The sequence below is a fragment of the Panthera leo genome, chromosome B3 (assembly GCF_018350215.1).
Source record: "Panthera leo isolate Ple1 chromosome B3, P.leo_Ple1_pat1.1, whole genome shotgun sequence".
Lineage (NCBI taxonomy): Eukaryota > Metazoa > Chordata > Mammalia > Carnivora > Felidae > Panthera > Panthera leo.
Genome location: NC_056684.1, coordinates 215,952 through 230,028, shown reverse-complemented (window position 1 = coordinate 230,028; position 14,077 = coordinate 215,952). Strand labels below are relative to the sequence as shown.

Below are 14,077 nucleotides of genomic sequence, written 5' to 3'. Positions count from 1 at the left end.
GAGACAGAGAGACACAGAATCTGAAACAGGCACAGAGCCTGATGTGGGGCTCAAGCCCACAAACTGTGAGATCACGGTCTGAGCTGAAGTCGGACACTTCACCGACCGAACCAGCCAGGCTCCCCAGTTTTCCCCTCCTCTTGGCAGCGTCCCACCTGGCCTTGCTCTTTGCCCCACGGGACACTGACCGCAAGTCAAGTGACTTGCACGGCCACAGCCTGGCCCGGAAGGGTCCCCATTCTTGCCTGTGCTACAGACCCATGTCCCGGACTGTGTGCTTTTGTGTTCCCCTGGGGAGGATGGCGTCTGCCGCCTGCACACTCGATTGAGGGCTGGCCTGCGCAGAGAGCTCTAGGTCGGAGACCATCTTCACTGGGAGCTCGGAAGGCTCTGTGCCATTGCCTCTGAGCCCCTCACGCTGCCCCTGGGAAGGCCCGGGCTGCCTGCGGCCCAGTGCTCACCTTGCCCCTCCTCTGGATCTGTCCATCGTGCCCGCGCTGTCTTCATAAATTTGTTCGGTTCTGCTTCTCTCTTTGTTCCTGTTCATAATTTTATCTCTTTATTATTATCTCAATGGGTTTCAAAGGAAATGGAGATACTTGCTGGAGTTTGTCATATGTTATTACAAATGTGATTAAATGCTTTCTATGAAGATCTTCAAACAAAAAATATTCCTGATACTGTTTTTCCGGAATAATTAGCTGTATCCAAGACTGATCTTGTGTATTGGCTTTTGTGATGTTTCCCTTCTCATTATTTCCAAATGTTCTAATAGAAAATTTTCTCCCCTGCAGCTCCTCTTGATTTGGGGGACTTTGTTCTGTTTCTGACTGAGGTAGGATGAGAACTAACATTTCTCCAGAACTACTCTTTGTTGTAGGGTTGAGGGCTGCACGTGAGCCTGATGCCCACATCTCTGTTAGGTGTCTGGTGTTCCATTGTCAGGCAGAACACGAATCCGCTCAAGTCCCTGTCCTCAGGTCAGACCTATAGTAAGAGCGGATACAGGCTCTCAGTCTTGTTTCTGGCTGTGTGGCCCTTGTCTCTTCCCTTACAACTTCATTATCTCTAACTTGTGGAGTTAAAATCTCAATCCTAAAAGTAGGGAGAAAACAGTAACCCAGTATGTATTTGTCAGCTCCCTATTAACATTTTGCCGATCTTCTGTTTAAAATATTTCACCATTTGGGGCGCCTGGGTGGCTTAGTTGGTTAAGCGGCCGACTTCGGCTCAGGTCATGATCTCACGGTCCGTGAGTTCGAGCCCCGCGTCGGGCTCTGTGCTGACAGCTTAGAGCCTGGAGCCTGTTTCGGATTCTGTGTCTCCCTCTCTCTCTGCCCCTCCCCTGTTCATGCTCTGTCTCTCTCTGTCTCAAAAATAAATAAATGTTAAAAAAAAAAAAAAATTAAAAAAAAAATATTTCACCATTTGTGTAACCTATATCTCTGACCTTTGAAAAGGACCTTAAAAGGTAATACTCTCAGTAGGGTTCCTGGGTGACTCAGTTGGTTAAACGTCTGACGTCAGCTCAGGTCATGATCTCATGATTCATGAGTTTGAGCCCCGCGTCGGGCTCTGGGCTGACGGCTCGGAGCCTGGAGCCTGCTTCCGATTCTGTGTCTCCCTCTCTCTCTCTGCCCCTCCCCTGCTCACACTCTCTCTCTCAAAAATAAACATTACATTTTTTTTTAAATAACACTCAGCGCCTTCATTATACCTAGCAAAATTAACAGAAATTTCTTAATAGGACGTAAAACCTGGTCCGTATTCAGGTTTTCCTGATTATCTCAAAAATAAACTTGTACAGTTGATTTGGTCACACGGTGTCCAAATCGGAGCCACACGCAGCATTTGGTTATTCCATCTCTTAAATCTCCTTTGGTCTGTAGTTTTCCTTTTTCCTTTTTCCACGCCATCTTTATGTGGAAGAAACCACGTTTGTTCCTCCGTAGAAGGTACTGCGTTCTGGATTTGGCTGATGGCTTCTTCGTGCTTTCGCTTCACTGTGGCGCCACCGCTGTGTCTCCCGTTGGCTGGAAGTGAGGGCTGGCTGATTGGACCAGGCTCGTGTACGTGTGCATTTTCGCGAGAACCCTTGTCACTTGGGGCGTGTGTTTTCTCCTCAGGAGGCAGGAGATGTCTCTCTCTAACGCCCTGCTTTTGGTGATGCTAAGCGGTCAGAGTTGACATCCGCTTGCTCGGTCCCTTGTGAGTTCCGCTCCCGTATCCCCGAGCACCGGAGCCTTGTCTAGATTGCTCGTTGGGCGTTGTCGAATTCTGTCACTCCCCTTCTGTTTTTATTAGCTTTACTTCTGCGTGGAGGGACTTGGTCTTCGTGAACTATTTGGTGACTTGAAATCAGGAAGGACGAGCTTAATGAGTGACTTTCTCCCTTTTGTGAGTTTTCAGGGTAATGACTTCTCTAGCAGCTTGCACGGCTGAAGAGTCATTATGAACTAAGGACTGTTTTTGTATTTGATGCAGTTTCTGTCATTGTTCATTTTGATTATCAAACTGACTCATCAGTTTCCTTTGCTTCCTTTGGTTCTGACACAGGACGTCCTGGGCCCGCGTTGTCCGTGCCCTTTCCCAAACGCGGGACTGACCGTTTCTCCAAGGAACTCGGGTGTCTTCTTCCAATTGGGAAAATAGCATTTAGTGTACAGCAGGCTGAATGGTTGGGGGTGCATTACTATTGGATCATCGTCGTTGGGGGCATTTGCACTGAGCAGAGCTAGGAAATACATATTTTTCTAGAAAGAGAAAAAGATGAGTTCAATTGAAATGTAAGGTGTTTTGTTTTTTTTTTTAACTTAGCTACTCTGATTTTATACTTCTGTATCATTACTCTTGAAAATTTTGGTTTCTAACCATAGTAACAAAAGTACTTTCTACATTATTTTTTTAAATGTTTATTTATTTTGAGAGCGAGAGAGAGGATCTCAAGCAGGTTCCACACTGTCAGCACAGAGCCTGCCCTGGGGCTCAAGAACTGTGAGATCACAACCTGAGTCAAGATAAGAGTCACAGGGGCCCCTGGGTGGCTCAGTCGGTTAAGCGTCCGACTTCGGCTCAGGTCACGATCTCGCGGTCCGTGAGTTCGAGCCCCGCGTCGGGCTCTGGGCCGACGGCTCAGAGCCTGGAGCCTGCTTCCGATTCTGGGTCTCCCTCTCTCTCTGCCCCTCCCCCGTTCATGCTCTGTCTCTCTCTGTCTCAAAAATAAATAAAACGTTAAAAAAAAATTAAAAAAAAAAAAAGATGAGTCAGATACTTAACCCACTGAGCCACCCTGGTGCCCCTCAATGGGAATTTTTAAAAATTTGTTAAAAGACTTTTACACCGTTTAGGGATGTTTTAATTATTGTATTTAATTCTCATTTTCTGTGCTTTTCAGTTTTTCTTGGTCTTCCCTGAATATTAGATACTTGTCTGGCTCGTGTACCCAAATCAGTGCAACTCTTGTATGAAGAGTTTCTTCAGAGCCTTGGCTTACATATAGGAAAGTTGAATTTATAGAAAACCTGGTATTAACATGAACAGTGTTTTCCTCCGTGTTTACTCAGTTTTTTTTAATTGAGAAAACAGCGCATCCCTGTCTTTAACTTTTTGCTGTTGTGATTTTTACAGTATGTAGGTAAGACTGTTCCCTTGTTAATAGTGATCTTCTCTCCTGAATCAGATGTCCTGCCTTACTCAATACGGGTCCTGTTGGAAGCTGCTGTGCGGAACTGTGACGGCTTTCTGATGAAAGAACAGGATGTCATGAACATCTTAGACTGGAAAACCAAACAACGCAATGTTGAAGTGCCCTTTTTCCCAGCCCGTGTTCTTCTTCAAGATTTTACGTGAGTGGTAGAGCATTTCCTTTTTATTTATTTATAAAGTATTTATTTATTTAAAGGGAGAGAGAGAGCATGCGCTGGGAGGGGGGTTGGAGGGGGGGGAGAGAGACAGAGAATCCCAAGCAGATTCTGAGCTGACAGTGCAGAGCCTGATGTGGGGCTCGAGCCCATGAACCATGAGATCAGGACATGAGCTGAAATCAAGAGTTGGACGCTCGACCGACTGAGCCATCCAGGCCTTCTGAACATTTCCTTCTTAAAATTCAAACTCCGTGATGGTTGGCTCTGCAGTTTTTAATTCTGAAGATCAGTCTATAAATTTAAAGAATTGTCCTTTCTAAACTAAATAAATTCATTAAAAAGTAGGCACTTGTTTCTTACACACTCTGTCGAAAAACTCTTTTTGCTGAACTGCCTGCTTGTCTTTAGCTAGTGAGTGGCTTGTCAGACTTAGCACATCCAGAGATCGATTGCCCAGCAGCCACGCCTGTCCCTTTCCAGGTCTCTTCTGTCACAGGAAATGCCCTATAGCCTCCATGCATGTAGGGCAGAGACCCAGGGGTTGACCTTGACCCCTCTCTTCCCACTGTGTGTAATCCAGGCTGTCCACAAGTTCCACGGACTCTACCTTTCAGACGTGTCCTCTTACCGTTTCCACCACTCTCCTGGTCCTGGCCCCGTTCTCTCTCACCTGGACTACAGCTGTTACAGTCTCTAGCCTGTGTCCCTGCTTGCACACTTCCGAGTCTGTAGTTGTCTTTGCACAGCATATTGTGATTTAATTAAAAATGTTAACTAGGGTCGCGTCACGCCCCCATATACTAGTGGGTTTCCGTCACACTTAGAATTCAAGCGAAAACGTTTGACCCCGGCTTGAAAGACTTTGCCTGATCTGGGTGTCCAGGGATTAGTAACTGGAAGAGTTAACCTTCAACTGAGTTTCAAGGGAGGTATAGAAGTTAGCTAGATAATTAAGAACATCTCCTTCACCCCCACCCACGTCTGGTTCGTGTGCCACTGCTTTGTACCCTCTGTTTGCTGCCATATTAGTCCTTGTGTTACTGTTGAGCGGATTCCTGAGAGGAGGCGCTGTCTCTGACCAGCCTGTGTCATTGTGTCTGGCACGCTGAAGGCATGCGGTGAATGCTTGTTGTGTGGTCAGCCGGAGATACGTGTGTCTCGTGGAGAGCTTTGGAGTAGTAGACAGGCACTGAGAGGAAGGGCGTGGGGCCAGGGCGAAGGGAGGGAGCAGGGTGTCAGAATTTAAAACAGGGAGAGAATTCCATAGACAGTTCTTGAAATTGCCGTATGCCTCTAAAAATCACGTCTCGTTATTTTTGGTGTGTCGGCCCCCAAGCACTCAAGTTCTCAGGTAATGTTTAATTCTCATTAAACAGGGTACGTCTAACTTTGGGTAACAAGTACATGATCTAACACGAATGCAAACCAGAAAGGGATACTTTCAAACGTAAAAGTGAATCGATGTGTATTCTTTGAGCATATGAAAGAAGAGCGTGAGCCATAATTTTCATTTCTTTACTTTGTAGTGGAATACCAGCAATGGTGGACTTTGCTGCTATGAGGGAGGCAGTGAAAGTTCTTGGAGGCGACCCTAAGAAAGTCCACCCTGCCCGTCCGACAGATCTCACAGTTGACCATTCTTTACAGATCGACTTCAGTAAATGGTAAGAGCAGATACCTGTGCGGACAGCCGTGCGAGTTAATCGACAGCCAGCCCGGTGGGGCTGTGCGGTGAGAAGAAGGGGAGTAGAGACAGTTAAGCCTGAGTACGGGGCGCGAGGTAGTATCCACTCACGTATGAAAGGAAAAGCTGGCGAAGTGTACATACTGGTGAATTTTTTTAACTCAGTCTGAATTTCAAATGATACTCATGTTTGTAGAATTCTGCCATTTTTGATAGAAACGTTTGAGCCTAGAACCTGCTTTGTGGAGTGCCCGTCTGAATTCGTCTTCATTTTCTTTTGTTTTTTAACCTACTTGGCCTTCGAGAGAGAATCTAAAGATGTGAGCCATGAATGTCTTTAGATAATTGGTGATTAGAATCACAGAGCTTGCTAAAACTCTGTTTTCCTTCCCCTGAAATACATATGTTCTGTGTGAAAGGTCCCTGTGACCGGGGTCAAACTAGAGAAGACCTGATTGTGTTGCGATGTGCTGGCTTTTGCTTTCTCACCCCCTGGAGCCTGGTAGCGAGACGGGATTGTCCCAGCCCCTGAGTGCTCTCGCCCTCGAGATTAGCACTGTGGCTCTGCGCTGCTCTTGAGTTGATAGATGGGAAAAGGACCTAGTTAGGTGTTTGCTAGAAGCTCGATTGTTACGGAAGTGTGTGAAATGATTTTATTGGGCGTGCAGAGTTGTGCTGTCATCTCCGTAAACTTAAATGACCTATTTGAGTTTTTTGTTTTTGTTTTATTTTATTATTATTATATTTTTGCAAGCTGAGATTTGCTTTTGAAACCTGAATTAAATGCTGTATTAACATTGAACAACATTTAGTTAATTCCACATACCATTGGCAAACTGTGTGCGTTTTGAAAAGCTACATTTGTGTCACTTTCTGATGGTTTTATTCTGTTTCCTCTTTTGGAATGCTAGTGCAATACAGAATGCTCCAAATCCTGGAGGTGGTGAGCCGCAGAAAGCAGGAAAGCTCTCTCCACTCAAAGCGCAGCCTAAGAAGGCTCCCTGCAGAGGCCAGACCGCCTGCCGAGGATCCTGTGATTCTGGAGAACCAGGCCGGAGCTCAGGAAAATTTTCTTCGCAGATTGAGAACACACCCATCCTATGTCCTTTTCATTTGCAACCAGTGCCTGAGTATGGGATTTTCTAAACATACTGATCCGAGCCAGGTTATGTTTTAGTTAAGGAAACCTCACCAGTCTCCTTCCCTTCTGTCCCTGTTATGTAGCCTCACTTCCATACGTGTGTTTCCTGTTGTGCTGAGAGAAGCAAAGTTAATTAAAATGGTAGTCTCTAAAGACTAGTACCTACTTCCCCTTAGGAAGAACAGAACCTTTCTGAAGGTTTTTCTGTAAATACATTTCATTTTTGTGAGTAATGTAGGCAGAAAAATGGGGTCTCATCTTAAACTTTGAATTTCTTATTTTAGTGAATTTGTACCATTCGTGTGCTCACTATACTTCATGTTTCTTCTGTGAATTCCCTATTTATAGTTTCAGACCTCTTGCTTTTTCCAATCGCATAAAGAGCTCGGTGTTAAGAATATTAGGATTGTTGTAGATTACAAACTTAATGAGCCTTCTGAGGTAAATACTTGCCTAATGTGGTGCCATGGGAAGTAGTGGACCTGCCCAGGAAAGAATTCTGTTCTTAGGAGTCGATAAAATTTCCTAATAGGGGGGCGCCTGGGTGGCGCAGTCGGTTAAGCGTCCGACTTCAGCCAGGTCACGATCTCGCGGTCCGTGAGTTCGAGCCCCGCGTCAGGCTCTGGGCTGATGGCTCGGAGCCTGGAGCCTGTTTCCGATTCTGTGTCTCCCTCTCTCTCTGCCCCTCCCCCGTTCATGCTCTGTCTCTCTCTGTCCCAAAAATAAATAAAATTTCCTAATAGGTAATTGTTTAAAAAAACTATACCTCAGTTTTTATATGCTATGAAATTTTCAAAGTTTAACTCTTACTTTTAAGAGTTGTTTTACCCCATTGTCAAGAGACTGTCAAAATTTTTTTAATTTATGGGGCACCTGGGTAGCTCAGTTGGTTAAGTGTCTGACTCTTGATCTCAGCTCAGGTCTTGATCTCAGGGTCGTGAGTTCAAGCTCTGCGTTGGGCTCCGCACGGGGCTTGAAGCCTACTTGAAAAAAAAAAATTTTTTTTTTTTTTTTTTTTTAGTTAAAAAAAATGACATACTTTTTCAAATTTTAAAAATTTTAACACATTTAAGATTTAGAATAGCTAAGAATAATATCCACACATACTTTATCCTAAGCACCACTAATACGTTAAATTGGATCTTTCAAATTCTTGGTAGTTGTACAAGCTGGCGCTCAATATTTAATGAGGCCTCCAGTCAGTAGTGACCTCTTCCTTGCTAAGAATTCAGGATGATCTCTGGGTCCTTTACCATCAGGTTATGACAGTTTTACGTAATCAGTTCTTGTTCCTGCTACCTGGTTGTCCTGATGGTGAGATACAGGTTGACTTTTGAGATTAACATCTCTCCTTACACAGAAATCAGTTTCCTGAAAAGGAAGACTTCCTGATTCAAACACCATTGATTTTTTTTGGACTGCCTTTTTGTAATTGGCACAGTGCAAAGTGCTGAGATGGTCTGTTTTTAATTAAAAATCCAATCTCTTGTAACATTTCCCCTCAGTTTTGAGTCCAGATTACACAGCATTCGGATGGGCTGACTGTGGTCCCTGGCCGTATGAACATAGTGGCCCTTCTGTGCACGTCGGTGTCCCAGGGAGGTGTTTCTCACAGGCCCAGCCAGAGAGCTGAGAGTGTACACTTGGCCCTTGAAACTGCCGCCTAACTTGAAGTCCGGCTCCGAGCTAACGAGGGGGGTGCCCTGGAGCCTTGCTCGCTGTGGGAACTGAGCTGTGCTCCCTGAGCCCTGAGAAGAAGCGCATAGACATGCACTGTGGCTTCGAGTGACCATGCAGCAACATGACCTTTGTTTTATTTTACTTCTTTTTGTTTATTTTTATTAATTTAAAATGTTTATTTTGAGAGAGCGTGGGCAGAGGAGAGTCAGAGAGAGAGACGATCCTGAGCAGGCTCCGCAGTGTCAGCACAGAGCCCGGCGCAGAGCTCGATCTCATGAACTGCAAGACCGTGACCTGAGCCGAGATCAAGAGTCGAATGCTGAACGGACTGAGCCACCAGGCGCCCGTCTGTTTTTTTGGTTTTAATGTTTACTCATTTTTTTATTAAAAAGTTTTTTTAAAGTTTGTTTATTTTTGAGAGAGACAGAGTGTGAGCAGGGGAGGGGCAGAGAGAGAGGGAGACACAGAATCCGAAGCAGGCTCCAGGCTCTGAGCTGCCAGCACAGAGCCTGACGTGGGGTTCGAACCCATGAACCATGAGATCATGACCTGAGCCGCAGTTGGACACCCAACTGACTGAGCCACTCAGGAGCCCTGTTTCTTTTTGTTTGTTTGTTTTTTAAGTTGACAAACAACTGTAATTTTCTGGACCCTGGAGAACGTGTATAATTTAAGTCGTATCGATACTCTAGTTAACAATCGCCAGCTGGCAGGCGAAGTAACTTAACACTGCTAGAAATCATTTAAAAAAAATTTTTTTTTTTTTAATGTTTATTTTTGAGAGAGACAGAGACAGAATGTGAGTAGGTTAGGGGCAGACAGAGAGGGAGACACAGAAGCAGAAGCAGGCCCCAGGCTCTGAGCTGTCAGCACAGAGCCCGACGCGGGGCTCAAACGCACGAGCCGTGAGATCATGACCTGAGCCGAAGTCGGACGCTCAACTGACTGAGCCACCCAGGCGCCCTTAGAGATCATTGTTTAAATGTCCGTTAGATAAAAATAGCTTTCTAAAAGTGGCACGGTGTTTACTGTTTGGAGGTGGATTGTTTTTATCTCTTAGTTTAAATATGATTTATGTAAGATATGTTTATAGTCCATATACTTCTACGTAAGATAGAACTTTCCAATTTGGGTGAGTTGAATACAAGGTTTTTGCTGAAAGTTTCTTAGGCGCGAAGTGGCATCGCACCACGGTCACCACTGTGCCACACTAGTCCACGCCGCCCGGCCGTGCTGGCACCGGGGCCCAGCGGGGGGAAGGGAAGTGCACGTGCTGGGTGCAGGCCACACCACTGCCCTCCCTCTTCCTGCTGAGGGGAATCCAGGAAAGGTTGCTCTGTTCTTTTTGATACGTTGAGCCAGCTCACGCAGTGAGTCGGTACGGTTCGGGACACTGGGATGGAATAGCTTTCTGGTGTGGTGTTTAAAACTGAACTTCGGTGTTGCGAGAAAGCAGCTGATTCTGAGAAGTCTCTCTGGTAAATTGTTGTTCGAGGAGTTTTTAAGGTGTGTGTGTGCTCGTGAGAATGAATTCTTAGAAACACGGTGAGTCTTCTGTGTAATACATACGTGTAATGCTGGCTTTTCTTCCTTTTAGACCTGAAACAGTGTTAAAAAACCAAGAAGTAGAATTTGGCAGAAATCGAGAGAGGCTTCAATTTTTCAAGGTACACATGATTTGAGGAAATTTTTATATTTAAATTTATAAAATAGTGATGAGTACGGTTTTTATGTCCTTTAGTAGTTCTTAAATGCTTTGTAGCAGCGGATCCCTTTTCCTCCTTCAAATAAGATCTTGTTGGAAACCCCAGTGTATAAAACAAGATAAAAACTAAGGGACTGTAATTCACTGTGGTTCCTAGGACACAGAAAACTACCATTTATCTGGACTTACTAGATCATTTTTCTTTGACCTAATTTTGATTTAATAATCTGCAAAATGAGTATGTTTAGGGTTAGTATTTGCATATTTGTTTTTACGTGTATGCTATCAACTTTGACCATATTGAATGTCGGTAAAGTATTTTTTGTGTCAATATTGCATTTTGATTGTGAGCACAAGGTGATATACTAACGCTTGGATTTTTTAAAATGCAAACATAATATAGTGGAGTTCAAGAGTTTTTAAGAATGTGGCTGTAATCCCTCCCGGAACTGGGATGGCTCATCAAGTTAACTTAGAGTATTTGTCAAGAGTGGTTTTCGAAGAAAAAGACCTCCTCTTCCCGGACAGCGTCGTCGGCACAGACTCTCATATAACCATGGTGAATGGATTGGGGATTCTGGGGTGGGGTAAGTAGATGACTGAATATATTTAATTTGGGGGTGGGGGGAGATGATTCAGGAACACTGCAAACGAGCATACGTAGCAGGTCGGCGGGCTCTGTGGCCTCTTCGAGGCTGTTTCTTCATCTGTCATAGCAGCAAAAACGAGTGTTAGCCTTTGCGGACAGAGTGGCGCGAGGGAGGGTTTATGAACACGGTGTGCGGCGCCCGGCCGGGCACTGCTGTCGTGGAGCAGCCGTGGCGGAACGTCGTCTGTGAAGGCGATGCGGCCTAGGCCTGTGCTCTAGGCCTGTGTGACTGCTCCCGGCCGTTCGTGCACGCGTGTCTTGCACACGAGTGTTTACTGCGCAGCGTGGGCTGTGCTTTTACTGGACGCCTCGTGGCTTTGCCCAGGCTGTCCCTCTGGCAGGGCACATGCCCTCCTTACCGGGTTGAGAAGTCTCTATCATTGGCCGGAGCCTCTTGAGGTTGGCGGTCCTGGGTTCCGTTCGTATCTATGTCTTGAACCTAGCGCGGTACTTAGCGTAATAAAGACCGTTTACTGAATTTGATAGGAAGGTGAACACCAATATTTTTCAACCACGTGAGTGGAGTCATTCCTTAGGACTTGGGTCCACATGCACAGTGAGAGCGAGTATGGTCAGAGCGCTTGGTGCCCCAGAGAGAACCACAGCTGAACTGTGCCACGCTAACGTCTGTCTTTGTCACTTCAGGGGTCGGAGGCATCGAGACAGAAGCAGTTATGCTTGGCCTGCCCGTTTCTCTTACGTTACCGGAGGTGGTGGGATGTGAGCTAACTGGCTCGTCAAACCCGTTTGTTACGTCCATAGATGTTGTTCTTGGCATCACGAAGGTAATTGTGGCACCTGTGTGACTCAGTGGGCCTGAAGCACGGGGCCCCTCGAGGGCAGGGTTGCAGTTGCTGCCACACCCTCGGGGCTCTGGCCTCCCTGGCCGTGGCCTCGCAGCTGTCCTCACAATCACGGCAGCGGTCGGGAAGCCTCGCTTTGGCTAGGGTGTCGGGCCATTGTTCACGTGACACGGTGACTCGCGTGTTCCTCATTACAAGCCCGTGGCATCGGTCCTAGGACTGTCCCCATTTCCATTCTGAGAAAACGGACGTACCCTTGGGCTCAGTGACTCGTGGAAGGGACACTGGGCCGAGCGGTGGGAGGTGGACCAAGGTCCCTACCGGGCAGGCCGGGCCCTCGGCCCTGGGCTCTCAGCCATGTTGCCTCGTAAGCGCTCGTTGCCTCTGGATTAGAAAATTGTGTTTAGGAGAATAATTGCCTCTCCTCGAATGCTGCTTTTAAAGCTCTTATTTATTTCTTAATGGCTGAGAGAGAGTGACAGAGTGCACGTGTGTGAGCGGGGAAGGGGCAGGGAGAGAGGCATACGGAGCCTCCCAAGTAGGCTCTGTGCCGACATCAGAGAGCCCAGCGCAGGGCTTGAACTCATGAACTGTGAGATCACCACCTGTGCTGCAGTAGGACGCCCGACCGACTGAGCCACCCAGGTGCCCCCCGCATCTCTTTGAATACTTAAATGAATCATTTGCCCTTGAGAAACTATTCTGCTGGATAATACAGACTGTAGAAGTGTGGGAGGGTCAAGATTTTCTCTTGGCTGTTTAAACACTTTAGAAGGATTTTATAAAAACTTCATCTGAATTTTAAAAATTCAGATGCACTGCGTGCATTTAGTACACGTACTCTAGAGTTTCCTAGTGAACAGCAGTTTGTAACTGTCCATCCTAAATCTCTGATTTTGAAAAAAATTTTTTTTTTTTTTTTAACGTTTAGAGACAAAACGTGGACAGGGGAGAGGCAGAGAGACAGGGAGACACAGAATGAGAAGCAGGCTCCAGGCTCCAAACTATCAGCACAGAGCCCCATGCAGGGCTCAAACTCATGAACCATGAGATCATGACCTGAGCTAAAGTTGGACACTTGACCAACTGAGCCACCCAGGCAGTGCCCCTAAATTTCTGGTTTTGACTAGTTACATTTTATTTTATTAAAAAATTGTTTCTTCAACGTTTATTTTTGAGAGTGAGACAGTGCGAGCAGGAGAGGAGCACAGAGAGAGGGAGACACAGAATCTGAAGCAGGTTTCAGGCTGAGCTGTCAGCACAGAGCCTGATGAGGGGCTCGAACCCATGAACTGTGAGATCATGACCTGAGCCGAGGTGGGACGCTGAACTGACTGAGCCACCCAGATGCCCCTTGACTAATTCTATTTTAATGATTAAGTCCATTCTGTTAAATAAATGCACATGGGAAATATCCCACCTATGGCTCCAATTCAGATCCTGGAGCCTCCACTTGTCTGGTTAGATTGTTGGTCTCAAGGCTTTCGAAATTCTCTGCAGAGGAAGAAAATGGTCCTGCTTCCTTCTTAGCATTTAGTGTCGATCCTTCTTCCCTAATTAGGAAAAATCTGACGCCTTGCAGAAATGATTGATTCAGTGTATGGCCCCAGAAGATCAAGAAGTTAAATTGAGAATTGCAGGGTCATTTCTAAAGAAAAAGGAATATCTCATTATGGGTTTAGAGAAATCCACACTCTCCTGTGGACATCCTGAAAGTAAATGCCACTTTTTAGACCCCTCTGGCTTTGTTTTTTTTTTTTTTTTTTTTTAATTTAATGTTTATATTTATTTTTGAGAGAGACAGCATGAGTGGGGTAGGGGAAGAGAGAGAGGGAAAAACAGAACGTGAAGCAGACTCCAGGCTCCGAGCTGTCAGCACAGAGCCCAACACGGGGCTCAAACCCACGAACCGTGAGGTCATGACCCGAGCCAAAGTGGGATACTTAACCGACTGAGCCACCCAGGCGCCCCTGGCTTTGTTCCTTGTAACGGTATTATATGTTTTTAAATTTGGGTATATTGATAGAAGAATTAAATCTTTCATGTATGTTTCATTTATTAAATACTTTATTTCTCTTTTGAGGTTCTGTTCTATTCGTGATTTTTATAGGATGAGTCGTGTATTGTTTTCCACATGTATGTTGTTGTTCCTCACTGACTTGGTGGCGTAGCGTTTGCCTTGGCGTATCTTCCCTGTGTTGCTCGGATCCTCACAACTGGAGCCGGCAACGTAAAGAAACATCTTAGCCTTTTATGAAAGAGTCTGGATTCAGTGGCCCCCAGCACCTCTAGACCGTCAGGACTGAGTATCACTCACGGGTTGAAGGTTGTCCCCAGTTCCCTCCCTGGGCGCCGTCCTCGTCCAGGCTGAGGCTGCTGCTGTTTGGTGATAACTCACAAACGTGGCTTGACAAGGAACGAAGTTTGAAGCCACACGTGACGTCCTGTCAGAATGAAACTTACCAATAATTAACGAAGCTGTAAATATTTGGACCAAGGTTAGAATTTGAAGAATTTTTATAGCCAGTACATATTTTTGTATTTAATTTAAT

General features: G+C 45.7%; 1 protein-coding gene across 3 annotated transcripts in view; it reads left to right on the top strand.

The window, feature by feature from the left end:
• The window catches only part of IREB2 (iron responsive element binding protein 2), a 46,794-nt gene that overhangs the window by 10,835 nt on the left and 21,882 nt on the right, over positions 1–14,077 (top strand). For all 3 annotated transcript variants that reach the window (XM_042940755.1, XM_042940754.1, XM_042940756.1), the window contains exons 3-8: positions 3,680–3,845; positions 5,390–5,527; positions 6,459–6,677; positions 9,966–10,035; positions 10,477–10,660; positions 11,368–11,507. In XM_042940755.1, coding sequence (XP_042796689.1) covers positions 3,680–3,845; positions 5,390–5,527; positions 6,459–6,677; positions 9,966–10,035; positions 10,477–10,660; positions 11,368–11,507 — 917 coding nt within the window. The remainder of the gene's footprint in view (positions 1–3,679; positions 3,846–5,389; positions 5,528–6,458; positions 6,678–9,965; positions 10,036–10,476; positions 10,661–11,367; positions 11,508–14,077) is intronic.